Source organism: Dromaius novaehollandiae, chromosome W (assembly GCF_036370855.1).
Source record: "Dromaius novaehollandiae isolate bDroNov1 chromosome W, bDroNov1.hap1, whole genome shotgun sequence".
Lineage (NCBI taxonomy): Eukaryota > Metazoa > Chordata > Aves > Casuariiformes > Dromaiidae > Dromaius > Dromaius novaehollandiae.
The window spans coordinates 34,643,346-34,671,197 of NC_088130.1; the positions used below are offsets into that span (position 1 = coordinate 34,643,346).

The 27,852-nt window shown below is 39.2% G+C and overlaps 1 protein-coding gene and 1 long non-coding RNA gene across 5 annotated transcripts in view; one reads left to right on the forward strand and one right to left on the reverse strand.

Moving 5' to 3' along the window:
* The window catches only part of LOC135324411 (uncharacterized), a 32,314-nt gene that overhangs the window by 2,299 nt on the left and 2,163 nt on the right, over positions 1-27,852 (reverse strand). For 2 of the 4 annotated variants that reach the window (XR_010385790.1, XR_010385792.1), the window contains exons 3-7: positions 26,569-26,729; positions 13,860-13,984; positions 9,898-10,359; positions 5,220-5,422; positions 3,351-4,187 (exon numbers count right to left, since the gene is read on the reverse strand). This is a non-coding gene — a long non-coding RNA (uncharacterized LOC135324411). Of the gene's footprint in view, positions 1-75; positions 2,433-3,350; positions 4,188-5,219; positions 5,423-9,897; positions 10,360-13,859; positions 13,985-26,568; positions 26,730-27,852 lie in introns of those variants that run through there. The other 2 variants (XR_010385791.1, XR_010385793.1) reach the window with 2 other exon arrangements.
* The window catches only part of LOC112980259 (protein limb expression 1), a 38,331-nt gene continuing 13,752 nt past the window's right edge, over positions 3,274-27,852 (forward strand). The window contains exons 1-2 of the mRNA XM_026094975.2: positions 3,274-3,356; positions 16,712-16,875. Of these exons, the coding sequence (XP_025950760.1) occupies positions 3,275-3,356; positions 16,712-16,875 (246 nt within the window). The 5' untranslated portion in view covers position 3,274. The remainder of the gene's footprint in view (positions 3,357-16,711; positions 16,876-27,852) is intronic.

Genomic DNA, 27,852 nt, shown 5'->3' on the forward strand with positions numbered 1-27,852 from the left:
GATTTAAACTGAATCAGTGGTATCAGGTAGGATAACTAAACTAGAGTAATTCCCAGTCTAGTTATAAATGGATTGTACTGTGTTAGTGTAGGTTAAGAATCTTTTACAGTGAAGAAGAGTCCTCTTAAAATTTTCCCTTTCACATTAAAACCAATTTTTGCAAGGACAGGAAATTGAAATCTAAAATGCTGCCATCTTACATTATAAAGAGATACTTCTTCAGTTTAATTAAAAATCAGAGATATATGAACCTGATAGCAGTTAGTACTGAAATAGTTAACGCTGTAAGATCTCTCTTGTACCTGTACGGACACCAGCAAACCATATGTTAATACCCATACTTTGAACCCAGCACTTCTCATTTATTTCCCCTTCACTCCAAGCTTTCACATATAAATCTTGCCCCAGAAAGACAGGTAATAAAAACAGTTTTGTGCAGACCTGGCAAGCACTCAGATTTTTGAATGCGCCTGTGCAGTTGCAAGTAAGTTTAGTTCCTTTGTATCTAATAACTTACATGCCAACAAGGATGATAAATCTGGAACTTCTGTTTTCAAAAATATTAATCTGACTTCCACCTTGTAATTTCCTTGTGCCCTTGGAAGACGTTAAAGTAGTACAAACATCTTTATCTTTAAGCAAGGTATTTCAAGTAATAAAATAAGATAGTGTCTGTATTTAAAAAAATACATCATTTATTTAAAGGAGAGAAGTAGTTGTGGGCACTGAAAAGGCTGAAACAAGTGACGACAGTTCAAACTTTTTTTTCAGTCTTGTTTAACCTTCCATCCAGTATATCTGTGCTCAGGCTGTGAAATGGAGCACTTAGGGAGACCAACTTGACAAGAGTTTAAATTCTCTTATTTTCTGAACTGCTTAAATCTATTTTAGTTGCCTGGGAAAATAAGGAACTTGGAATTTGATCTTTGGTTTTATGCTCATATGTCTGATAGTATCTGTTCTGCTCCACCCTGTGTTCCTGGTATGCCTGATACCTCATTTGGGTTGTAGCCTATTGAAGAATTATAGCCTCTATCCTGCCTTGCAGCATGCTCTTGCTTTTGAAGTTTTAAATTTTTGCTTCATTGCTGGAACAGTATAAAATGTAGTCTCAGCTAGCAGCTACATATGGTCTTAAATATAACCACAGTGGGTCACTGAAGTGATGCAACAGATGATAAGTGTGCTTCATTGTACCATCAGAGTTGCATGGAAGTATGTTGACAAAAGTAAGGAAGTTCAATTAAACCTTACCTGTAGGTGATTGAAATCAAGGTATGTAGGCTTGTTTCCTGATACAGTTAGAGTCAATGATTTTAGCAGGGGTAGAAAACCAACCTAAGTGAATTTAACTATGTTTCCATTTTAAACATGAAGGGAAAAAATTATCTTTTACATGTCTAGGTTCTTATTTGCTAAGAAGCTTTTGCAGTCACACTTTAGCAAGATTTCAAAAACAACATTCTTTGCCCAAGATGTGTATGCACTGGGTTTTTTGGTGTGCAATCTGAAGTCTGTCTTGGTAATTGGTTCCAAAAATAAACAAAGGTTGTTCAGATTGATTCAGCTCCATCACAAAAGACGGGATGGTAGAAATCTATGCTGTTTATTTTCAAAATGTTCCTTTAAAGCACCCATTAACTCTTTTAAAGGTAGTCTAATGGATGGCTGTAAGTTATCATTTTCACTTACCCTGCCAGGCTAGACTCTTCTGAGATTGGAGTTAGCGAGGGAGGAACTAAACCTCAAAGTTATAGCTTAATATATCTTTATTAAGCTTTTTTTTTTTTCCAAGCAGCAGAATTCCTGAACTATCTAAAGTCATCAAAGGTCACAATGAAGTTTACACATAGAATGAACTTCATAGTACTCACTCTGTTTGAATGTCCACATATGAAACAAAGTTTACTTTATTTAGAGTGAACTTAGGGAAACGTAGAGGTTAAGACAATAGTGTTCTTGACAAGTCCTAACAAATTCACATATTTAGCAGCAAGGAATGTGTGGCTTATAACAAAATTGGTTTAAAATGTGTCATTTTAATAGTCATACAAGGTAATAGTTGGAGTGAATGGGTTTGTAGCCGAACAAGATTTGAAAGTGAATACGCAGCAGATAAACATTGTTTGTACCACATACACTCAACATATGTAACAGCACATGTTAAGTGATTTAGGTACAGGGTTGTTTAACATCTTCCAACTGCTGCATCCTGAGGTACACATTTGTGTTTGTGTGGGAATGTGGAAAAAAAGATAGTACAGTCATTACGAAACACATCCTTACTTTGGATTTTTTTTCCAAATCAGGAAGACTTTAGTGGGACTGAAATAAAGGTATTCTGTACCAGCAAAGTGACTCTGATTTATATAGCTTATGGCTGTTACAAACACCCCCTCACTCAGCCTGAAGGACACAAGCAGATGTTGCACCTGTAAAACAGACATATATTTGCATTTCCACTTCAAGCTTTTGCCAGCACATCTATGTATCTGTTGACTGCAGTACCTTTTCAGACCCTTGCACAACCCACAGGTCCTAATCTCTTATATATAAATAGCTTAATTTACTGACATTTTAATACACTTAAATTTAGTAGATGGAACTGGAAACTAGATTTCAGCAAAACAGATTCAAGCTGAGTTAATACATCACAAGTAGTTTAATTTTGCTTTCTAATTCAGTTTACTTGCCATTAATATCAAAGTTCTGTCCCTGATATGTACTTAATAGAGGAAGAAAAGCACATGCTTTATTTAAATTGCTGTTTTCATTTTTTAAGGAGTGTCTACAGGCTAGCGAGGAGTTTGGAACAACCTCACATCTTAATGAAGTATTTCTTTAAATGTTCAGTCTTTTTCCAGAATTTCAGAGCACTGGGGAGCAAGGGGGGGGGGGGTCGTTATCAATCTGGCAGAAACCAGAACTGTCTTTGCTTCAGCACATTGTCAATTCGTGGAGGAAACGAAATGTCTTTCACATGATTAGCTTCTCTGCCTAGCCTGTAGGTGGGTGTGTTTAACAGGAGGAAGCGGTAGGAATGAGCCTGTCAGGCTGCCTTTACAGCTAATTAGCTCCGCGTACAACAAAGATAAGCGACCGGGGAGGTGGACCCCCTCAAGGGCCTTCGGGTCTGGGCAATGCCTGATTGGCAGATGTGGGGAGATGCTTTAGGAATCCAGTGCATCAATGAACTGCAAAAATTCAGTACAGGACTGGACTACTTCAGGCATGAGGACAGTTGGTGAATGCTGTCTGGAAACGCAGACCTGAGATGGACAGAACCTTGGAGTCTCTGCAACATATAGTCGCCCAAGTTCTTCCTCACAGAGACCCTGCCCTGGTATTTAAAGATTGTAAGTACCAAAGACAAATATCTGACTTCTCTAACAATTCAATTACTGTGTTTAATTCAAATTTCTGTTACAGTCCAGGCATGATAAAATAAAAGTAATTAATCTGCTTGTATTTGCATGTGTATGACAAACTATAATACTATTTTAATTCGATGTATCTAAGATGCTGTCATTGGTTAGCTTTTAACTGTGTTTCAGAAGATCGATTCAGAACTTTTTCACAGCATACTTAATTGAATTTAGTAACATACTGATCTTGTGGTAAGATCTTTACTGTCTAACATTCACGGAAAATTTTATGTATGTCACTTCCTTTCTCTGGTAATTAGTTTGTCCTATTAAATTGCACATTTTAACTAACATTTCTGTAAAACTCTACGTGTAAAATATTAAAATCTTTATGCTTCTGTGTAGACAGATGCAGTGCAATATGCTACCTAAGCACAAAAGGTTTTCCTGCAAGTACTTGGAATATGATTCTTTTCTCCTATCAGACTTGTGGATAAAATGCACTTTTTTTTTTTTTAATACAGTTTTGGTAAACTGTTCATATAGGTGTTCGGTACATTTTCCCTCATTTTACAAGCCGCATGTAACTATCGCTTGTGAAACATCATTAGTTCTGAAATGCTTTTGAGCAAGTAAGTGCTGCATAATAAACTGGTCTGATGCATCCTATGAAACAAATGGCCTCAAACCAGATCATGGAAACAAGGGTATTTGAATATGGCTTTATGATTTCAGCAGAACTATGCATGAAATGAAGTGCTAATTAATTAGTTAAGTTTTACAAGACTCACCCACAGTCCCATAGATTTCACATGCCAGTGGCTGGAAGAGAAATTAAAAGCATACAATCAATAAAGTCAACAAAACAATATTTTACTTCCATTTACTTATTTTTACAGTTTCCTCCAATAGTGAATGGGATCACTTAATTTTGTGTCCCCAAATCCAGTTCTACCTCAGCTTTTTGACTGTTAAATTTGGGAGTTTGCTAGGTGTCATTTCAGTCGAAACTGATCAGTTGTGTGGTGTGCAGACAAAGCTGGGATAACATTTGATTTTTAGGACCTTTATTCTTCACATTCAAATCTAATTGTAATCTATTGTGGCCCAAAGGCAAAATGCAGAGGCATTTATTTAATCTCTACTTCATTCATTTGTCAACAGCTACATTAGAGTTAATAAAATCAGTCTCGTGCAATCAACTGTTTCCTTCTAAATTGCTATGAGAGAAATGACTTTAAGCACCTGGCTACTAAAGGACCTGGGGGAAATGCCTGCATAGTTCTGTATTAAACTTCTCTATTCACCAAATTCCCACACTCTTATTCACACTGAAAACTGGGAGACTGCACAAGCAGTTCCTTGGAAATGAGTAGGAATATTCATGTGGGAAGATGCTACTGTCACATGACTATGGTATTAGGATCCTTCATGAAACTAAGCTGGACATCTGTTTCTCAGCCCACCCAGCAGGAGATTTTTATGCTGCTGGATAGAGCTGCGTTAGCATCGCAGTCTTGGGACCTTGCAGGGAAGCCTGCAAATGTACACACATCACAGGAGCGCAGAATTTGAGCCGGGGGGGGGGGGGGGAGGGAAGAGGGAGGAAGAAGGGCATTCCCTTTTATAAGTTACCCTTGGTAACCAGTTCCTGCAGATCTACTGACAAGGTTTTTATTGGAAGTGTATGCACAAGCTGCTTGGACAACACGTTTGTGACCACCCACAGATCTCAGGGTGGGAGAGACGATTAAAATGAAAGAAAAGTGTAAATGGGTTGGAGTAACATTTTTCTTTAGGTTTTCAAAGGCAAAAAAAGAACTTCAAATGCATTCTAATATAGAAGTAACCTACGTGAGCTTATTACCGCTGCGAGTGTATGCCACCAATCCGAACTGGTGGCAGAAGTTCACAGTGCCTTGGTCTATAAAGTCAGATGAAAGTTTATATCCATTCTCTTTATCTTCAACACAAAGTTAAGTCCAAAAGATTTAGGTAGTGTTGTCCCATGTCATCTGATTCTTAATAGAGTTTAAACAATGTGAGCAGGGATTAAACTGTGGAAAGAAGATAATGTCATATGTTTCTCTGTAAGAGCATGTCCACAGCTTTTACAAACACATTAGTTTCAGCCTTTATAAGAAACAGCCAGATAAGAACAAAAACACATCCAGTGACCACACCGCTGCCCCGATAGCTACCTCTTCTCACACTCTGACGCAACTCAGTGCATAGGCAGAACTGAATTTTGCCAGGAGGAGAAAAGACAACCACCTCTGGGCAAACGTTTGCCACGCTTGACACTGCACACAGTCCTCGTTCCTGCTGCGACCAGGCGAGCGCTGCCGACTGATGCGGGACGCGCTCTCCGGGAAGGGCCGCAGCAGGCAGGGCCAGCCGTTCCAAAGGTCCCTGCCTCCCCAGGCGCAGGCTGCGGGAGCAAACGCAGCGGGTGCTGAACGCTGCCGCGCTGCTCCTCCTGGGGCAACATCGCCTCGCCAGAAGGAAGGAGAGACGACAGGATTGTGGATAGATGCAGGGCTGGGCGCACGGGCGACAGGACCACAGGGCTCTTTCATTTCTCCCAGCCCCTCCCCATCATACAAAACTTTGCCTCTATCTGTAGTTAGTCCTTGCAAAAGCACATGGAGTGGGAAAGATGGTTTTCCTTTACCAGGTCATCCTGTTAGTAGATCAAATAGATAGCAGAGGCAGTAGCCCTGCCTATCAGGAGTTCCTCCTTAGTCTCTGTGCTGAGCCTGCATATTTGAACTGGTTACGTTCCACGCTGGAACTTTTGGCCAACACTAGGTAGAAAACAGTTTTTGCCTGAATTAACAAAATGTCTCTCTTTTCCTCTGAAAAGCTGTAACTTTACCAGCAGAAGTGCCCTTCTGAGTAAAAGATGTGATTTTTTTTTTGAAGCTACCAGAAATCCCTACCCGCATTTCCGATTTGAAAAAAATCCCAGTTTGCGCACGCTCTGTGGAGGCGATCCCTAGACGTGAAAGTCCTTTGCCTAATTATCACGCACATGCGCCGAGGAGCTGGGCCTTCAGCAGCATCTCGGGGCTGCAGCGAGGCCCGCTGGCAACTGCACTGGCCCTCGCATCTGGGCATGGCCAGACCTGCGTGCGGGGCCCAGGGACGCGGAGGGGCAGAAGCGCGCGATTTATTGCAGAGGCTATAGGAGCCCGCCCGGCAGCCTCAGGCAGGAGGCACGGCAGCCCGGGTGCAAACTAGTGGGACGGAAAACAGCAGATTGGGATGGCCAAGTTGCAAAAAGGCCACAGCTGGCAACCCGGGGAGAGAAGGATGGGCAAAAAGACCAGCTCTAGGATTGCACTAAGGAGCCGAGGCTGGGTGGAGAGTTTAGATGAGAAGGACTGGGTATGGGAGCTAGAATGAGGATACAAGGCTCTAATAATGAACCAATAAAACAAAGGAGACATGGCAGTGAAGTGACAGGACAAGGAGCTGGCATGGAGGAAGATACTAAGGCCAAAACAAGGAGCCCAGCGTTCAACTCTCTTAACTGCAAGAGTTACGTTTACTTCTTTGCATTTCCCTGCTGTGTTCATTATGTAGCTTCCCTCTCAGATAATGCAGGGGTCATATCGATAACATCCTCTGCCACGCAACCCGGATTCAGCCCAGAGCAGGTCTGACCTGTGCCCTGGCAGGAGGAAACAAGGGCCCTGACAGCAGGGGAGGAATGAGAGAGTAAATTACTATGTAATTAAATTCTTTCTCCTGTGAAAATTGAATTCATTCCCCTTCTCCATATGTACTATGATAAACTGGTGTATTCTGACTACTGCCTTTTTTTTTTTTTTTAATGTTCTTTCTTTGAGGAAAATGTGGATACTCAAGCAAGGATGGAAACTGAGCTTATGAATTTCATAAGCAGTCCAAGTAAAGACTGAAGTGGAAAAGGGTAGTTTTTATAGTTCTGACAGCTGTCAGGGAATGTAATGCATCACTTGACATGATACCTTGTTTTTATATCTCATAATATTGTCCTCCTTTAGCTAAAATGTAGATTGGGGTTGCATTTCCTGCATGTGAATTATTTTTGTAAACTGAAGAAATGGAAAAAGCCCTTTATCTAATGTAGAATTGCCTGAGCAGAGCCACTCTAAGATGTAGTACAGAAGAGGTTTCCAGTATTAGGACTGATTTTGTATTGAAGTAACTCTGTAGGAGACCCAAATATAAGTAAGTCAGAACACAATTCCATTAAATACTGTACAATCACAGAGTAGACTCTCTGCCTGAAAATGCTTACAGTATAAGTAATGTACTAATATCAGATGATGTTCTGTACAGAAAGATTTTTTCAAATATATGTTAATTTTACTAGTTAATTTTTTTCTCAGATATTTCTGGTTCTTAGGCCAAATACTAGGTAGTAATATAAAATCTAAGAGAATTAAATAGCACACAATATTGTAAGTTAGAGCTGCAGGAAAAGTAACTAGCTACAGTCCTAATCCAACATCAAAGAAGTCAAAGACTGTTAACCCAAAGACTTTGAATCAGGCACTGTATGATTCTAGGAAATATAATAAAACTGCCAAAGAAATGTGGTTTCTTTGAGGGGTTTATTGTTCATGCATGAGGGGGGGTTTGTTTTTGGTTTTTTTTTTAAGAAATTGCCTATTTCAAGATGCTAGATGTGAAAGTCTTAGCAAAAGTATATTCATAATGAGAATGGAGAGTACTTAGAGTAAAATATTTTGGTCCTCAGCCACGTCACATGCAGAAGGCAGAAGAGAGAAAGACCCAGGCAAGTAGGCAGGATAGAGCATTATGTGGGAAGTGTCTAGAGCCAAGAGTCTTGGATCTAACAAGGCAAATATGCTGCAGCATCCCTCAGCACCCCTGCTGGCTGCAGGGCATGGGGGAGGCAGGAGGATTTCCCTTCTGACTCTGAGCTGAAGTGACTCTGAGCAGGCTACATCCATATCAACCCAGTACTACAACTGACTACCGATCCAGCACATCTCCCGTCCTGTTTTCTGCTACAGCTAGTCTCCACTTCAGATGCAAGAGACGATAAACAATCGAAAGCATTAAGTAATCACTTATATTGCTGGAGAAAAGTTCTTTCTGAGTCTTCTAGGAAAACAGCTGAAGCTAAAAAGCTTGTTATTTGGCTGTGATTATCACCTCTGTACAATCTCAAAAGCATAGCAAGGCTCCTGGGATTGATGGAGTCTATGACAAGTAGGTGAAAAACAAAAGTAGAAGAAGAATCAAAGGGGGGACTCCTTTTCCTTCTCCATACACAGCCTGAAGATTTTACCACAAATCTAAATTTAAAATGCAAGGTAATGTCAATGTAAAGACTCCAGGCAACCATGAATCGATTCCTATGTCTGGTAAACTGTTCCCAAGTTTAATATCTCAGTTGGAGTACACCACCTTTTTTTCAAGACTGAATTTGTTGAATTTTAGTTTTTAACCACTGTATATTATTATACCTTTGCTTCAAGGCTAGAACATGCCCTAGGATCTCATATATATTATCATATATCTCAAAGAAACCTAAGTACTTCCACATAGGTTTTTTTATCCCCTGACTTGAATTCATGGTTCCTAGCTGAATTGCTTTATAGTTAGTTGATTTGTGAACATTTAGCCTAGTGATTTCAGATCAGTATAACTGCAATGCATCTTCGTTTATTACTGGCACTGACAAACTATGTTTCATCTGCACATGTTACCAGCAAAAATTTTATGTCAGCAATAGGCTGCTACTTGTTTTTTATTTAAAAAAAGAGATAGACTATGAGCACATCCCTATGGTTTTGCAGTAGAATCAGCCCAGCTCATTTATATCTCTGCATTAACCATTGAATGAGATTTGTCAGTGAGCCAATCTTTATTTATTGTGTACCCTGCTAGTTCTGTGTAATGCAAGCTTTTAAATTCAATGCAGTGTAGCAATAGGAAGTCAGATGTCTTGGAGAAATATTACAAGATTAAGTTTTAACAAACAAACCACTCTCTTTTCCTTACTAGATTACTGTATTCTGTGGAAAACATATTGCCTGATTTCAGTAATACTTCTGATTTTTTATTACATAACTAACGATTCTACAATTCTGTATAGCTCTTTTTAGATACTGAAACTGTATTAGAGTTCTCCTAATTTTTCCCAAATATTGTTAAATAGGAATGTAAACCTTACACTAAGCTGCTTGGCTGGTTAACAGTTGTTTTGACAGCAGTATCTTGAAAATGCCTAATTCTAGCAGACAGTACTCTTCCTTATTTTGTTACAGGTGATATAAACTTCTTATTCAACTCAAAACATTGTAGGGGAGGGCTTCTTGCCTCATTCCAAGCTCGAGAGATTAAGGTGCTAGTAAACCATATTTGGTTATTACCCTTCCTTCCCTTTTGTTGCACCTGAGCCCCCTGACTCTTCTAGCTAACCTCCTTGCCTATTAAGCAGCTAGCTTACAAAAGTACACCAATGCTTCAGAAAACTTTCCAAACCTACATCATTTTCTCATCTGCTTACCTCCAACGTCTTCTGTCTTCCTTCTTCCTTTATTTCATGACATACTCGAGACAAATGACTCTTGAGGAGGCTGTCCAGCTGATTTCTTTCCTTTTTGTTGTTGCTGTATTCCAAAATCTTTGAAGCCTTTTAGGAACTGCCAATCAGTGTTGGGTGTAATGTATTCAGTGTCAAATTGATGATGTTGCTTTTCACCAGCAGAGTCTCACCTGTCAATCAGATGATCTTTTCTTCCTGAAGTGATGTCTTGGTCTGCCCCTTTTAAGAGTTTTAGACAAGATCATCTAGCATGGGATTTCTGATCAATAGTTTGCCTTGGCCTACTTGGGCTTACTGAGAGGTTTATTCAGAGATCTGTTTGGTCTACGTTGAGTTACCTTTGCTTGGCTTTTACAAATCGTTCCTTTCACATGTCTTACTGAGTACTGGACCATGCCTATGATGATATTCTTTTGTCTGATACTGCAAGTGAAAAGGAGAAACAAGTAAGAACTCCAGAACTGTATCAGAAATTTCACCATTTATCAATAAATTCTCTATACTGCACACAGTTATTTAAGCCTTGGATGCTTGTACCTTTTTGTGCAGATGCACTGGGTGCATTCCAAATATTCACCGTCTACCAAGTAGTTCACTGAGAAGAGTTTTATAGTTACTTGGTGCAGACCCATGGCTCTGATTGACAAGTGCTCAATGAGAAAAGGACACATGGTACCTTCATTCCTACACACTCCCCATAGACATTTCTGTACCAGAGGATACATTAGCCTATGTATTTCCACAGAAATTCCAAGCGTAAAGAAATCCGGATCAGTCCAAGCAGGCAACTAGCTATTGTGGAGAAGGGAAAAGCCCCCTGAAATCCTCAGCATACTGTTGGTGCCCCAGTACCTGCTACATGATAATATTGTGTTTACTGTATGCTTGGTTTTGTTCTGCCTTAGTGGAGATTTTGGGCTTGTTCTTATTTGTACTACACTACATAGCTTAAATTACACATGGAGAATAGAAACTATAGCATGGGGACTGGTATATCCTAATGAAATCACTACTAATGTGCTAATATATAACAGCTTATGAACACATGATAAGGTCATGGAAAAATTAATTAGTATTACCTACTCACATTTGCAATAAAGTTCTTTTTCTGCATGCGTATTTGCATTTACTTATTCATTTTAAAATATGCAAAACTAATCCAAAGAGAAGATATGAACCTTCCATTAAAAACCTGCTGGTTTCCACCTAAATTGCTGACCTTTTTTGTACAGGTTTAAACAACATCTGTTTGTTAGCCTGAACCCAATTTTAACAGCTTCCCTAAGATAAGTGTGTTAAGTTACAAGCCATAATAGGATACAGCTGCAGGAGAGTGCACTTGTAACTTATGAACTTTGTTTAAATGATATGGTTTTACTGATTACGTGCCACAGCTTGATTTAAGAGATATAAGACAACTTTACTAGCCTTTCACTAAAGAATCTTCTTTAATATATTTCATATTAGATATTTCTTTAACTCAGAAAGCTTGTATTTTTCTTTGCATTCAGGTATTAAATTAACTCTATCAAGGCAATTAAAAGGATTCTTAGAAAAGGTTGTTTTAAGTTTAAAAATGACAAAGTAGGTGGTTATCTTGTGTGTGCTCTTTATATTCTACTCTCTTGACAGCAAAATGTTGTCAGGGATACGACTCCATTCCGCTTCCCTGAGAGACTCACTTGGCTCCCGCTCCCATTAGCCTTGCCAGTCTCAGCCTCACCGCCCCGCTGTGCTTGGGCATCCTCCTGGTTTTGGTCTTGTTTGTTTGCCTTGCTTGGGGTAAAGGCCTAGACAGTATTTTTAACAGTAACTCCGTAAGTTTGGAACCTTCTTCTTTTCTGACATCAGTGGAACACAAACCTATGGACATAATTGATTTCTGGGAGTTTTGTTTCCCACTTGCAATGACAAGTAATTTGACCCACTTCCATGAGCAGAGGGAAGGCACTTCCTATCAAAGGTGAGAAATCTACTTCCAAATCCAGTTGACATAAAATAATGTTTTTGAACACTGAAAAGAGCTCAAGGTTCGTTCAGGGTAAGCGTAGCAGAACTACCTGTGCGTTTCTGCTCTGCAGAGCTCAAAGTTTCCAAGCAGCCTGCTCCAGATATACGACCCTCGCAGACGAGGGGCGCTTCAAAGAGGCTACCAGGATTTGCAGCATACGACAGCTTCACCAGGTACGGTGCTCAACTCCTGGCCATCTGGGATGCTTTTCCAGTTGATTAAAAAACAAAGCAGAGAAATCTACACTAAAAGATAATCTTCCCACCTCATAGCTAGACATTACAACCAACATCAAACAGACTATGGTGAAACCCTTAACACTCACAGATGGAAAAAAATTTAAAGAAAAAGCATATATGAAATTCTTGCCCTTGAACCTGATCATACTTGCACTACTATAAACCTCTAACTTAAAAAGTCTGGTTAGGTAGGGAGGGAGCACATATGCAGTATTTGGATGAAGTATTGTCTAGTTGAAGTTCAAGGGGACTTCAATAAAACCGATATAGTTAACTGATTCTGCAATTCACCATATATAGAACAAGAATTCTTAAAGTGCAGATAATTAAATTCTCAAGAAAAGTAGTTATCAATACATATAAATACTACAGTCATTATTTTAAAAGCTTTGACAGTTTTATAGGCATCTTCCAAAACACAAAAAGCAATTAGAAGAGAGTGGCCTTTCAAAATGAGATGTAAATTGTAACGCTCTATTTACTCAGTTAAACCTCTCAAGTAAAAGCAAATCTTGCTGTTTCATTTACATATAACTACTGACTTCTCAAAATCCTCATGACTAGTGCAGTGCATTATTATACTCCAAACCAGTTGGATGCAAAATACTAATACATAGCATCTGACCAAACAACATTCCACCTGGAGTGCTTAAAAATGAAGCTAAAGAATGAAATTCTTATAGGATAAATGAATATTGAGAGATCTTAATAAAACATAAGTAATCACAGTAGTGTCTCAGGATAAGTAATTAACTAGTTGCACACCTGACTACATCTTTCATGTCTTCTTAAGTTACTACAAATATACATAATATATAACAAAAATATTTAAATTAATGGTTGTCAGGCATACATTTTTATAAAATTAAGCTGATTTTTTAGTAGACAATACTTAGGACTCATAGCATGTTTAACATATGAATACTTGAGGATGAAGCATTTAAGGCATGTTTATATACAGAGCTCCTACTAGTTTAGTTTAGTTTAATTTAGTTAGTTAATCTTTTTAAAATTGCTACGCTATTTTAACCTCATGACAGCAAGCGTACGGATACAAGTTAAACTGCTGTAAGTGAAATTAAAATCAACATAAAAGCATTCTCACATACCATTGTTTGGCTTAACTAAAAGCTAACACTATGGCCACAGTTTCAGTCCTACCATTAGTTAACCCGATACAATTTTGCGTACATCAGCCTTTTGAGGTTCCAACTTTGGCTGGGGTTGAAAAATCACAGCAAAAACTGCTGCAGTGTCTTAAGACATTACCACCATACCCACCACCAAATACTTCCCAGATGGATGTTACCATCCCCACAGTTGAGCCAGGTTTTATGGATGTTCCCCATCCACTTCTGTGCAAAATCAGGCTCCTGTAAATAAGGTGGATTTCCACAGCTTTTACAGAGATCGCCAGCTGGAGCATCGGGCTTCCTATGCATATGAACCCCACTTCACAGCCAACAATTCTAATCCAAACACAAGTCTCAGGCTCAGCTACTTTTTAACTGTGTGTCATATTAGTTTAACTTGTAATGGCCACTCATTGCTTAGTTGTTCCTTGGTAAAATATTTCTTTGGCTGTATAGGTTGTGACAGCCAAAAGCACATTTCTGGATTTCACCAAAAGGAGAGGTGTTATCCTTTTTTTAGTGCATTGCCAAAAAAGGTACCTCTTTGGAGCAGTTAAAAATTCTTGCAGATATTAGTTTGTAGAGCAAGAGGAGCTCCAGCGGAAATTCTCAGACAAGCAGAGAAAGGCAGGCTGTCCAAATGCTGAATTACCTTCAAGAGTACTCTGGAATGAGAATGGAAATAAAAACCGACATTTAACATTCTGAACTCTTTCAACTGCTATACAACTAAAGAAAAATAAGAAACAAGGATCTCACACACGTGAACTATTTTAGAAGGCTAGCTGTTACTATTGTGGCAATTAAACAGTTTTAATACCAGGTGTTTGTTGTATGGACCACTATCATTTCCTCTTAATAAGCAAAATCACTGCGTTTGTGGGTAGTTCTACTTCTCCCTTGCCCCCACAAAATCCAAGTCCTGGGATTTCTTTCTGCTGCTTTGCAAATTGCAGCCTGGATGTTGCTAAAACACTCAGCTCTTTCAATAGAGCAGGCAACTGTGGCACCGATCCATCAGCTGCGGAATATTCAACCTGATGATGCGGCTCAGATCAATTCATGTGTTTTTTAAACATTTATTCTGGTACACACTGGATTGTTGTTTCTAATGACTGAACTCTTTGACAGTTCTTTAAAAGGCCAAATTACTTTACGGCACCATCTTAAACCCGTGGTGTTCTTGATGTTGCTCATTTTTATTTTGATCTATTTCAAGCCAACTTCTTTTTGCCCTAGCTCTGACCTTTTCAATACAGGACTGAATTTCATCAATGCCATTTCTTTATTGAAGTGGCAGCTTCTACTGAATTGTCAAGTTTAAAGCTTGAATATTTGACATTCATAAAATTTATGCCTAATTTCAGCTTTCACTTAATGGGTTTTAGACTAGATTGTTATCCAATACATATGTGCATGCTCTGTGGAGCAGAGGTCTAATAAAAGACACCCAGGCATTTACATCAGAGAGAAACTCTCAGACAGAGAGAACTGGTTTCTGAAATACTTTTTCATCAGGGTGAATTATCTTATGGGGTCTGTTTTGTTAGGAGTTACCCTGGCTAAAAGTCCAATTTTTCTCCGACGTTCATTATTACTCATAGTTCATAATAAGAGACTAACTGTGCTTCCTGAGTGTAAAAACTGGGTCACCAATTCCAGATAATTGCTTAATTTTTCTGGATTGCCAAGCACTGAATTTCAGAAATAAGTAGCAGACAGAACAGCTCCTTCAGCTAACAAGCTCTGACAGTCTCAAGAGGGGAATAAACTGTAACTCAGAAAAGCAGCGGTCAATCTCTGTGGTAAGACTTTTACTGTATTTCAGTTTTTTTCAAAGCTCAGCTGCACCCTGACAGATATTTATGCCAGTATTTCCTGTTAGAAATACTTTTATTCAGGTAGCTCTCTTCTTTAGGTCAGCACAATATTTGAATGCCATGACAGCTGTGCAGCTTCAAACACCCAAATGCCGGGACTGGTAGGTGCCAGCACCAGCACAGCACCCGCACAGCAGAGAGCAGCGCACTGCAAACGCTGCCGCTCTTCTCCCTCGCTTCCCCAGAGCTCGGCCATGCTGCTTGCTCGTCCTCACGGTTTGAGCGCGCGGGAGGCGGTGGCTAGTGCCGGCCATGCTCCTTGTCCCTACCCTTTCCCTGGCTGAATGCCCAAGAAAAGCTGCATCACATGCAAGACTAGTGGAGCTGGATTAAGTAAAGATTGAGGAGAAGGCAATATCTGGAGACCATGTGGCCCATGCTGCAGGGAACGGGGCGATGCCCCATGCACATGCTGCACATGAGCTATCACCAGGGTGAAGCTGTGAGGAGATGGATCCCTTTTCCCATTTCTCCCCATTAACAAGCTCAGCCTGACTGCGGAAAGGGAATGATCTCTACTCTCACATATCCTCTGAATCCCACTGATGCCTGCCCAAGTAGTTAATACCTGGTATCATTAGGATACTATACTGGTATCAATACCCTGAAAGATCCATGCTGTTGTCTAGGACTAATCCATACCACACTGCAAGGTCCAGAGTAAAGTCTTTATTTCCCATCTTCTAAATTTTAATTTTAAGTGAGAGAGTAATACTGACAACAGCATGTATTTTTATGGCAAATGTCCAACACAGTTATTCTTTGGGGTAGACTGGTGTTTCTGGCAAGGTCCAAAGCAAATAACGACAACAGCTTTGACAAAGGTAAAAACAGCATCCGTATTGTGCTATTTCTTCGGTACTCATTTCATAGGAAAATATTAGATCTAAGATATAACATGAATGGCTTTGCAAAAGTGTCTAGATGAACAAAGTAAACAATCCCTTCTGAGTCCAAACAAAATACCTACTTAGAAAACTCCACCCCAAAGTTCAAAACTTCAGAGCACCAAGGCAATAGTCATGACATCCATATTTCCATTTTCACATTAGCCTGCAACTATTGCTGCCACACTATACAACACTTTTTGCCCAGACACTGCATGAAGTTTCATATTGAAATTCAGCTGCTTCTTCTGGGTAGATAGGATTCTTTTCAGAATGGGTGAAGAGAAATTAGAATATAACATTTTCTCTTATCTGAAAGTGAGTTGCTCCTCTTCCACCTATTGAATCAGGGCTCCAACACATCGACTTAAAAAGACAGCATTATTTACCAGCAACGGACAATCAGCAGCAGCCTGTAATCCCGGAAGGTTCTCAGTCTGCTACTGTGCAGTTGGAACACATTTTAACACCAACAGGGACAATTATACAAGTTTTAATGCCAATGATGACTTAATGTATCAAGCTAACTCATACGTCTGCATTTCTTGTTCAACACAGAAGACAGTAAATCAAGATCAAAGGCCTGTACTCTTTCCTCATTCATCTTTTTTTGTATCTTTGACAGTGAATGTTGTCGCAATATTGCAGGAGTTCTGGGAGAGCAAGCAGAAGCAGAAGGCCGTATTTCCGAGCGAAGGCACTGTGGTGTACGAGTCGCTGAGCTCCCTGGGCCCCCCGTTCGTGAGTTACGTCACCTTGCCAGGGGGGAGCTGTTTTGGTAACTTTCAGGTAAGCGACACCTTTGAACCTTTGCCAGGGAGGACTTTTTTTCTGAAAAGGGTTTTGCCATAAAAAATACATAGCAGCTTCCATTTTTGGAACATCACTGTTTCACACTTGAATTCTTCAGCCTCCACAGCCCCAACATTCAGCAATTTTAGAGACAAACAGCTTAACAGAAAAATAACAGGCAGTTCTAGCTATTAATTGAATATGGCATGATTTTACCAGTCTAGTCTCTGGTCTCCAGTATCTGCAACAAAGGAAAACATTTTGATCAACTCAAGCACTTTTGTCAGTGGAATTTAAAACCAAAGTGTGTATAGTCTCTTTCCTTCAGAAAACAAAAAAATCTGTTCTGAAGGAGAAATAGGTTTGAAATTTCTTTTTTTAGTCAATGTACTGATATTTTCATTGCAATAGTATGTCCCATAATATCTACCATCCAACCTATGCTGATGCTGTGCTGACATATAAAGAACAGGGGGCAAAACTAACCAGAGGCAGATCAGGTTTCACCTTCAGTGAAAGAAGTGGAATTGAATTTGATGCCTCCAGCATCCAGGAGGAGGAAGGCTGTCTGGTCAAGTGCTCTACCCTCTACCTTCCTTTAAATTGGTAACAGTAGCTCTGGCTTGAATCCAACAGGCATGGACAATGTGCAACACCTACTGCTTAGGAGTTAAGCCTGCACAGGGCCTTAGAAGACCTTTTGAAGACAAATTTTGAGATCCTCAATGACTACTTTTTTTAGAATAAGGCATTTGTAGCTATGTTCCAAGCTTGTCATAGCCAAGATATTACAAGAATATATGTACTCTTAAGCTTTTTTTTTTTTAATCCATCTCTTTGTGCACAGTGCCAATACTTTCAGTATTTCCAGCATTTTAAGCAGGATAATACTGTCCCATAGGTATTTTTTATCCAAGTCTAATTAGTGCTTGCCCACGATTTACACCACTAGGACACATCTATACCATTGCAATAGTGAGAGGAAAAAGTCTAATTAACTGTAGTGATGCACAGCAAAGAAGCAGTAAGCATTGCAGCAAGTCAGAAAATTGACAGCGTACAAAGCAGATGTTAAATAATATAATAGAGCTAACTATTTGCCTTTTTTTTTTTATGATGAAGAGAGGAATTTCCAGGTGAACTCCTCCAGAATATATCTCTAAACCTAGCCCTCTTTCCTCCTTTAGACAAGAGGGGAAGGCCCCCCTCACTAAAAGCTATTTCATCTGCAAAGACAATAGCATTACTCTATTCCCAGTCTATGCACAGACGCCTAATCTTCTTCAGCTGAAAACCAGCATTAATCCATCTTCTCCGCAGGGGCCAATGCAATAGTTCTATCTCACACATGCACCTAAATTTCAACAGCTGTATGTTAGTTGTAATCTGATGTGCATATGTAATCCATTAAGGTATAGAATCTAAGGTAACTTCTGTTATTCAAAGCACTTTAACCAATTTGAACAGCATCCCCAAGTCTTTTGGACTACTATAGTTTTCGCCTTTCTGTTAAACAGGGGAGATCCAAATGACAGCTTGGAGACTGTGAATGTTGCATTATGTGCTTTCTGGAATGTTTTCTCAGAGCATGAGGGGAAGGAGCCAGGTGCCATTAATACTCTTTCAACTCACAATAGGAAAGTTAAAACCTCAGCTAGGGTAGGGAACGAGCAAACTATAATGATTTATATCAGCTTTGACTGGAGCTGGGGAATTGTATTCAACTTTAGCTGCACACAGTGGCAAAAGCGTTCTACTGTATAGGTGCTTTCTTTTCTTAGCTTTAAACTTTCAAGGCAAGATTCTTGTTCAGTATAAATCAGCATTGCTTGTCCCCCTTCCTCCCCAAGAAAATATGACCTTAAAATCTTTGGATTTGCAGTAGGTTCATATTAGGCTTCTTTCCTTCATGAAGACCGACAGAGGTTCAGATTTTTCATTTGCCTATGTTTCTGTAGGAACTTTCTCCTCATCAGGAGTTTGGGAGTGTTAGCAAGCAGTAATTTGTCTGGGTAGCCTTCCGAAGCTTCTGACAGGTTACTGAAACGGACTAAAGCAATTCCAGAAAACATGTATTGCTCTCCAATGACTTCCAATTTCCCCTGATGTGCAACTAAAGACTGAAAATAACACTTTAGCAACACATAAGAACATCATATATAGCCTAATTTCAAACTGCAATGGCGGTAAACTACTTTGAAAGAAACTAAATTAATAATGCTTGTTACTTAAAGAAATGTAAAGAAAAGATTACTTTTCAGAGCTTTTCCTTGCAGGTCTTCACAGAGTCTTCTGAACATTTTGGGTCTACTTTTCCTATTGTTTTGAGGAGCACTGTTAACAGAGTTGCTTAAAACAACCTAGAATTTCCTGAATCTGAAATGCGTTGCAAACTTGTGATGATGTCTGTCTGCCAAAGCAGGACAGTTTTGCCCAAGTGGTCCATGAAAGCACGATGTGAGAAAGGAAAACAAATTTTTTTTTTTACACTTTTTTCTCTTGCTAAATTCTTTTACTGCCTTGTAAGCCATCAGTTTTGTATGATATTTCATCTTATTTTGCCAACACTTGCCCCACACATGATCCTTTCTTTTTTTTTTACTTTCTTTTTTAACAATGCTTTTCAAATAATTGAATAACCTGTGCATTACAAAGTGCTGGATCAGGTATTTCTCTCATATAGCTGTATTGCTGCAGCCAGTCATGAATACAATTCAGAGCCACCTCACCGTTCCAGAAGCAGGAAGGCAGCGGAAAGTGAGCCGGCTTGGCAGCCCCCTCTCCCTGCTGAGCTGAGCCGCTACAGACCTACGCTAACAGATTGGTTCCGTTCATGCTTTAGGGAAGAAATATTAGGAATGCACAGATGAGTCTAATTGAAAATGGCTCAAAGACATGAACTGAATAGCATTAGAACAACTTAGTAATGAACCACCAATATCTTAATTTACAGATATCGAAGCTCTCAGTATCCAGACTGTTTAAAACCTGTAGGTATTACAATATCCCTAAATAATGGTGAGCAACAGAATACAGATAAACTACAAACACTCAAGTGTTCAAGTCTCAAGTCTTGCTTTAAATAATATACTCTGAATCTTTATTCTGCCTTAAGACATGCAGGTAAATATTAGATGATATACTTTATGGTACTTCACAGTCAAAAAACCTTTATGTGTTTTAAACATTTTCTCTTCCATTTTTGTTCTGGGTACTTAATACCAAGAGTCACATACCATGACTTACCAGGAAAACTGTGCAATAATTTTCGTTTATGACAAAGGGACCAATATAAGGCCCATCTGATCAACTTCTGGCTCCCCTCTTGGTGAACTCAGGCATCAAACTGCTCATGGTTTTAGCAGATGTTTTTGCTTTTAATACCAAAGGGAAATTTGATGAATACTTTAACTTTATAAATGCAGTGAAAAGTGTTGCAAGTCAAGCCTAGCTTTCATCTTTGCAAGTGAGATCATCTACAGCAATGAATTCATTTGAACAATAGGTTTGTAGCTCACTAAGGATAGAAGTGCTAAAAATTCCCTGAGCTGATCATTCAAATATCAAACTATTATTTGCTTAGGTACTCACTGGCATTTCTCTGCTACTATTAATCAGAGTGTGCTTTATAAGGAAAGGTAATATCTTTTATTAGACTAAGTAATATAGCTGGGGGCAAAAAAATGGGCCAGATTTTGAGCACTTCAGCGCTTCTTTGAGTCTGCAGGATTTCAATACACACAGGCCTGTGCAACTAAAAGCTGATCTGTTTTTCCAAGTCTAATGAAAGTCTAATTGATCAAATAAAAGGTCACTACCTTACCCAGTGAATATTCCCTCAATTACGCAACAATATTAATACTATCACTACAAATATACAAGCATCCAAGTTGCATGCAATTGGAACATGCATTAGTGAAGTAAAAAGTGGTATACTTTCAGAACAAAAGCTGGATCCAATCTGTTCTAAAATATACTATTAACATTTCTTGTTGCATTTTATAAAAATAAAATGAATTAAAAAATCCTTATTTTTTCCAGGGTACCTTTTACAAGTTTGTATCATAGCAACTCCTTTAACTGAGATTTTGATTTTTGCCAAGTTATCTTTATCTTCTCTCACTTGCTCTGTGAGATTTTAATTATTGATTTAAATTATGTCTACAGTCACTGCACTTCTTCATGGAAAAAATGGAAAATCTGGAAATATATACCCTTCTTTTCCAGCTAGAAAGACAGCTACATTTTCAGTTACTGCTGAAACTTGCAGCAACAGGAGGAGTGTTTAAGGTTAGACAAATCTCTTACTTGCACTCCCTGTTGAAAGCTGGCCTCCCTGAGGGTGAATATTCCACCCTTACCCCATTCCTTGTGGTGTGAAGAAACCCTTCATAACTAAACACAAAGTTTATAGCTGGAAGGACTAAACAGCCCAATCAGATGCCTGGGATGGCATACCCTTCTTTAACCTAAAGATTGTTTTGGGCTTCCCAACGAGTTAAACAAAAATCTCTGTGTTAGGGTCACATTAGGGTCACATTTTTCAGCTTCACAACCAGGAGGCTAGGAAATACACCTTCTAATTTTTTTTTTTTAAGGAAGTTTGAGGTTGTATCACTGTTCCAAATACGAGCTCTTAGACACAATCTCTTATATTCATCTCTGCCTTATTTTAAACTTACCTGTCCACCTATCTCTGCCACAAATTGAAGAGTTTATATAGAAAGTAAAATAAGGTTTGGAACTTGGTTTTCTATTGCCTCCAACAATACCAAAGCATTATTTTCTCTAAGATCCCCATACCTGTAAAAGACGACGCATTCTTTCAGTAAGACCCCACAACACAGGCGGGGTGTCTTCTGGCTTTCCTGGCTCCCCCACACCTTTTCAAAGGTGAAAGCAGAGATCTGACCGCTGTAGCAGAGATCTGACCATCCCAACACCAAAGTGGACTTATTGCACAAATTACCACACACAAGAAATGATCCTCTCTCTACATTATGAACTCCTTTGAGGTAAAGGCTAGAGGCCAAGTGCTCTGCTACCTTTGCTGTTGATGTAGAAACACCCTAAAGTAGCATCAGCAAGGTGAATTGGGGTGTTCAGAAGATTATTGTGATGGAAAGTAATTAGCATAATGGAAAGTACTAGTTCTATGGATCTGTTAATTTCTTTGCTTTGAAAATATTACACATATTTCAAAGTAGAGGAGAAATCATTCTGCAGACTGATTGAAATGTTGGCAGTACATCACTGAAATGCTGCACAGTGAGTGGAAATGGTTGGTAATTGGATTTTTGAACTAGGATATCTTTCCTGTTTTGAGATGAAGACAGACATGAACTCAAAGATGGTTCAAGGTCTGAAAGAAATGGTGGAGTCCAAGTTCTAATAATGGACTTCTTACATTAATAGACTTAATTTAAATCTCAGTTAAACTACAGAACTCAAGGATTAAAACAGAGGCAGAAATATTTCAGAGAAGGCAAAGGCTTCTGAGGAAACTGCATACCTTCCAACAGTTAAGGATGTCGTTTTGGGAAGTTACCTAGGGCTACAATGAAGATGTAGATGAAAACCATATGCCACTTTAGGTGGTGATTCTCAATGGCCAATGAATTAAGGAACTCATTAAGTCACAATAAACTGGATTTATAAAATTAAATTCTTCCCAAGGGAGATATAAGTAAAGGAAGACTTTACTGTACAAACAGTACATGGTTCATGAGCTGGCCTGAATATCATTATATAATTTTGTTTTAAATAATTTATGAATTAATACTTATTTTAAAAATTCCTAACACCTTCCTTGCAAAGTTGGTGGAGGTTTTAGCTTTCATGAGGGGTCTACTTAAAGTATTGTCTGCTTCTAGTAAAGTTATTTTAAAGTTGGTTATTTCTATGAGGAGACATAAACAAAGAAAGAACAGTGATTTTTCTGTTTTTTTTCCTTTTTTTTAAACACACATTGTACTATACAATGAAACACTAACTTCTCTGGAGACTTTAGGTGATGAAACTCCCCACATAGAAACAAACTGCTTGCTTAATGTGACCTTAAGTCTGAAGGATGTCAGTTATATACTATTAGCATTCCCAAGCCATATATAACCTAATTAATAATTCTTAAAGACCATGGTAGTGAGACAGAAGAATCATATCCTTCAGCAAAGGACGGGCTATTTACTTTGATATCCAGCCTTCACTCTCACAGACACTGATTTACTCTTTTCTACAAAGCTGGGTGAAGAAAAGGAATGTTACTTCAAAATAGAATAGGAGGGTGGAACGGCAATAGAGCATTTTGAAAAAAAGCTGGGCATTGAATAAGAAGCAAGGTAATTCCATCAGACTCCAACACTCTTTGTCTCCCCCCACATCCAAGTTACAGGCTTTTCTCAGATTTACCTTCATACAGGACTGAAAAAGTAATTAAAAAAACATTCATTTCCTTCTTGCAACCTGTGTGATGTTGCTGACTTAAGGACTCTGTTCAATTCTTGTTGAGTGTTTTCCTATCAAAGGGCTAGAAATCAGCTGTTTAAAAATCAACAAGCACCCTCTCCCTCTCTCCTCAGGCTTCCCCTGGCCTTACAGGTTTGAATAATTCCATAGATGTTTCCAGATGTTATCGTGTGTGTATAAAAGAGCAAATACAGGTGTGGGGGGAACAGATAGATTGCATAAATAGTATAGTGCATGTTATCAGTATTGCCTTCAGTCAGCAAGGACCAACTAAGCTCCTCTGAAAATCTTGGAAATCAAATAAACGTTGCCCATGGTATTTAAAGCTCTATCTGAATCCTCACAACTGCAACTTAATGGATGGACTTCTCTCATATCAGCGATTTCACTGCTCATAAAAGTGTCACTTCTTCCTCAGAAGTTAAGCTAGCTAGATTCTGGGGGGAAAGTTCAACGGTGTCATCACTGCCTACCTCTGAGACCGGTCCTATGACAACGTGTCTGGCATAATGCACAGCAGCCTGAATGCACAACAAGTGCCCATGGTGGGTCTTTCTTCCCTGATGACCTAGACTGTAAACCTGGCCAAAGCGCTTTGCCGCTCCTTCCTAAGCTCCACAGGTGTCCTCCCCTCCCAGAGAAGCCACGGCAGGGGAATGAGGGGCATTAACGCCTGCCTGGGTTCTCCTGACCATGGATTCAGGATGTAGCTCAGGCACGTGCTGTCTGGATCCCAGGGTTTAAGCAGTCAGAGTTGCTCTAAGCAGTACTGATGGAAAATATAGTTCCAGTGACGGTACTGCCCACACACATGCACTCCCGCTAGAAAGAAATGCTAAAGATGCAGAGCAGAAGCTCACTCAAGAGCTATAACAGAGGAAGTCTGCACTGATAATGCCAAACTCTATTTCACCCATACCAGAACAGTAGGCCCCTCTCTGGTCTTTCAAGCTTTGACCTCCTTCATTTGACGAAGCTTGTCTCACTGTACAAAAGAAATGTCTGATTTTCTTTGTCCCCCTTGCTTGCTTGTGATTACAGTAATCAAGATACATGGTACAGAATAGAGAGTAACTTCTGTAGACTTCCCTTTTTGGGGGAGGGTAGTCCTAGATAAAGTTTTACCTTGTTCTGCATTCCTCTTCATACATATGCGGGGTGTTAAAATGTTGGATTTATTGCTGGTCTGGTTAGTTGCCAGAAACACTGTGAGAGAGTGAACTACCAGAATTATTAATTTGTCTACTATTCACTATTTAGTTTTGCAGGTAAAAGCAAGAAGAATCTCACTAGAGCTTCTGTTGCCTCAAAATATGTACACAGCAGAACCAGACCCATTTTCTTCTTTTTAGCCTAAGAGTTCTGCAAAATGCACCTTGCCAAGCTTGCCTCTGTTATCCCAGGTTGATTTAATTACATTGTATTCTACTTGGTCAATACTGGAAAATGTCTCCGAAATGTAACAGAAGCAGAAGGCAAATGGTTGCTTACTCAGCAATATGCTGTTGCAGGCAACTTTTTACTTGTATTATCCAAGGAATGCGCTTAGTTAAAAAGTCATTCCAGTTGTGATGAAAGGCACTGATCTTTGATCTACAGATGTCCCTAAGCTTTAGCCCTTTTAGTTTTACAGATATGCTCTTTCATGTTTTACCCTGGCACTTCAAGTCAACTAAGGCTGCTAAAGCATCTGTTTGCAGGGATCCAGCAACCCCCAAATTAATTGACTGACTTTGTAAGCCATGCTGCAAATTTAGTCTGTTTTCCAAGCTTTTTTATAAGGCTGAAGAATGAAAAGAGGGTAGATTTGAAATGACTATTATCACTTTGGGAAGTGAAAGGTCTTTAATGTGTCACGAAGGTCAGCCTAACTCTCTGTTTTTAAACAAAACATATTTAACTGCAAAATGTACCTAACGCCAAGTTTGAGCAGAACTAGTACATTTGGGAAAAATGGCAATAGACTCATTAAATGTTAACTTCTGACTCTCGAAAATCCCTTCACTTCGCACCACACTATCCAGAAATGACTTATGAAATTTATTAATGTTACTCTCCACAGAAAACAGCTGCTTCTTTCCTCCTTAGCACGCTGGCATTCATCAAGGCTTTCAGTACACTCACTGTGCAACAATATACATTTGATATTTGTTATAATTTGTTGTCCAAATAACTTAACCAAAGCACAAATCAAGCCAAGGGTAGGCTCCAAACTAAAATCCCTGTGCTGCAAATGGGCAGCGGGATATGTTAGTTTTCTTAGAGTGGCTGACTCACAGCAGTGGTCAGGTAAAGAGGCCTCTGAACCCTTCTCTCATTGCTGCTATAAACAGTGCCAGGAAATACTTGTGTGGTCTTACAGTTGCTCAACTATCGGTCCCAGTGCGCAAAAGTAAAAGTGGAGAACTGCAGCAACTACTGCCCTCGATCTCAGACTTACTTATGAGAGCAGCAGGGTTGAGGGAGTCTTCCTTCACTTCAGTGTCGCTGTATGAAGGACAAGGGGACTCCTTTTACTGACTTCTCATCTAAGAGGACACTGTTGGCCAGCTGTCTCCTAAAAACTTAGGGAGTCATCAGAAAGACTACCAAAGCAGAAGTAGAAAGGACAGCTTTGAGCAGTGGAAATCTGAGGTTTCACCTAATGTTTTGGTTCAAGTTCTCTGCTCCATGCAGTTTATTCTTCAATGCCAGTGTGCCCTAGGCCCAGAATAACTTAAACTAGCTTTTAAATTCACTTTACAGGCCCCCCAACCTTCCTCTTCCCACTGATCATGCCCGTGATAATTTGATCTCCTTAGCAGGGGCCTAACAGAAGTGGGGGGACATCTAAAAGGACCCTTCTATAACCTTGATCCTTCTAAGTGATTTCAGTTCTTAGGATGACTTAATGCAACAAGCAGGTTTTATCACGTCTTTGTGATAACACAGGGACAACCAGTCTACACAGAGCTGCCGCAGGATCAGAGGAGTTCAAATCTGAACTCTAAGCCACCTGCTTACATTACATATTATACCATGCTCAGCACAAGTGCATTTTACTACACTGAGAATCTGTCCCATAGCTTAATGCTCACAACACCACGAGCATGAGAAGCAAACTTGAGATTTCAGATACCTAGCAACAACCCAAACAGAAATGTGCTATAATGAAACATTCATGCTTTTCGGAGTTTTTCACCTACTGAGAACAAAGTCAGATGTTATCTTTAAGATCAGGCCTACCTTTGCTGTTTTCTACACATCAGAAAGGCTGGGATGAACCTCCTTCTCCAAGTCTTGCTCACTGCAAGCTGTCCATCTTGGACCAGTGAATGCCACTTCCTCTCATGGACACTGAGGCCAAGGCTTTTTTCTCCCTCTCCCATCTATAAACATCTGAATTTCTAAACGACATCATGTTAAAAGTGGATATGACTACCAGTATTTACCTTTTGATACGTGTTACAGCGTGTCATCACAACAGATCCCTCACTTTTCTTGGAGGCCTGTCTGCTAGCCTAGCTAGTTGGTACAACGAGTTATTACGAGAGCCAATATAGCTTCAGCTTTGGATAATTCAAGACCTCTTTGTAATACCTGAGCCAAAGAGCCTCTGCTGAAACCTTTGCCCTCTGAGAAACTACACTATGATTCTTACCCTTTTATTCCCCAGCTCAAATGAGCTCTAATCAGTTTCATCCTTTCAGGACTGAGAAAAAGTTTAAATTAAAGGGAAAAAAAAGCGGAGGAAAGTCACATGTCATCATTTTAAATTGCAATCTCCATTTTTGGTTAAGTATTTGTATCTCCTGTTACATTTAGTAAATGTTAAGAATTCTTCTCTTCCAGATTTGTAAATCTCTTGATCTCGAAAAGGTTGCCATTTCCTTATAAATATATGCAGACACTTTGATCTGCTGCTTTGCTGGTCTTACTTAAAAATGAATAGTTTTCTTTTATCTGTCATTTTTACTAGATTTCATCTTCACAAAGATGGTTTAAATCCAAATTATTTGGATTGGTTTTTATTATAACATTTATTATTGAAAGCACATAAGTCTGAGTTCTGTTCTCAGAATTTTAGAAACAGAATCACAGACTGCCTGCAAGAGAATGTTTAAACGTAATAAAAGAAAAATACACAATGACAAAACATTTGACCTGGGCAGTTTGAAATGGATATAAAAGGGTTAGATATTCTATACATTTACTGAGATGCCAGCTTGAGAGAAGCATTATATTTATTTAGCAAAACTGAAACAAATAAAAAAACCTTAAACTCATCTTCCTTTTAAAAAGGACATTTCTTCAAATAAACTTGCTAAAAATGGCATTTTAAAAGGGCGAGCAAAGTGGTCATCTTTAAAATGACAAAGAAAATCTAACCAATTAAAAGATAAGCATTTAAAACACCCTTGTCACTGGTTTCACAGAACTACATATCCATTTTCGTTGCATTTAAAACAAGTAACTCTTTTGCTTCACAGAAACCAGTTACACATCATAATTAGAAGTCTCCCAGTAGTA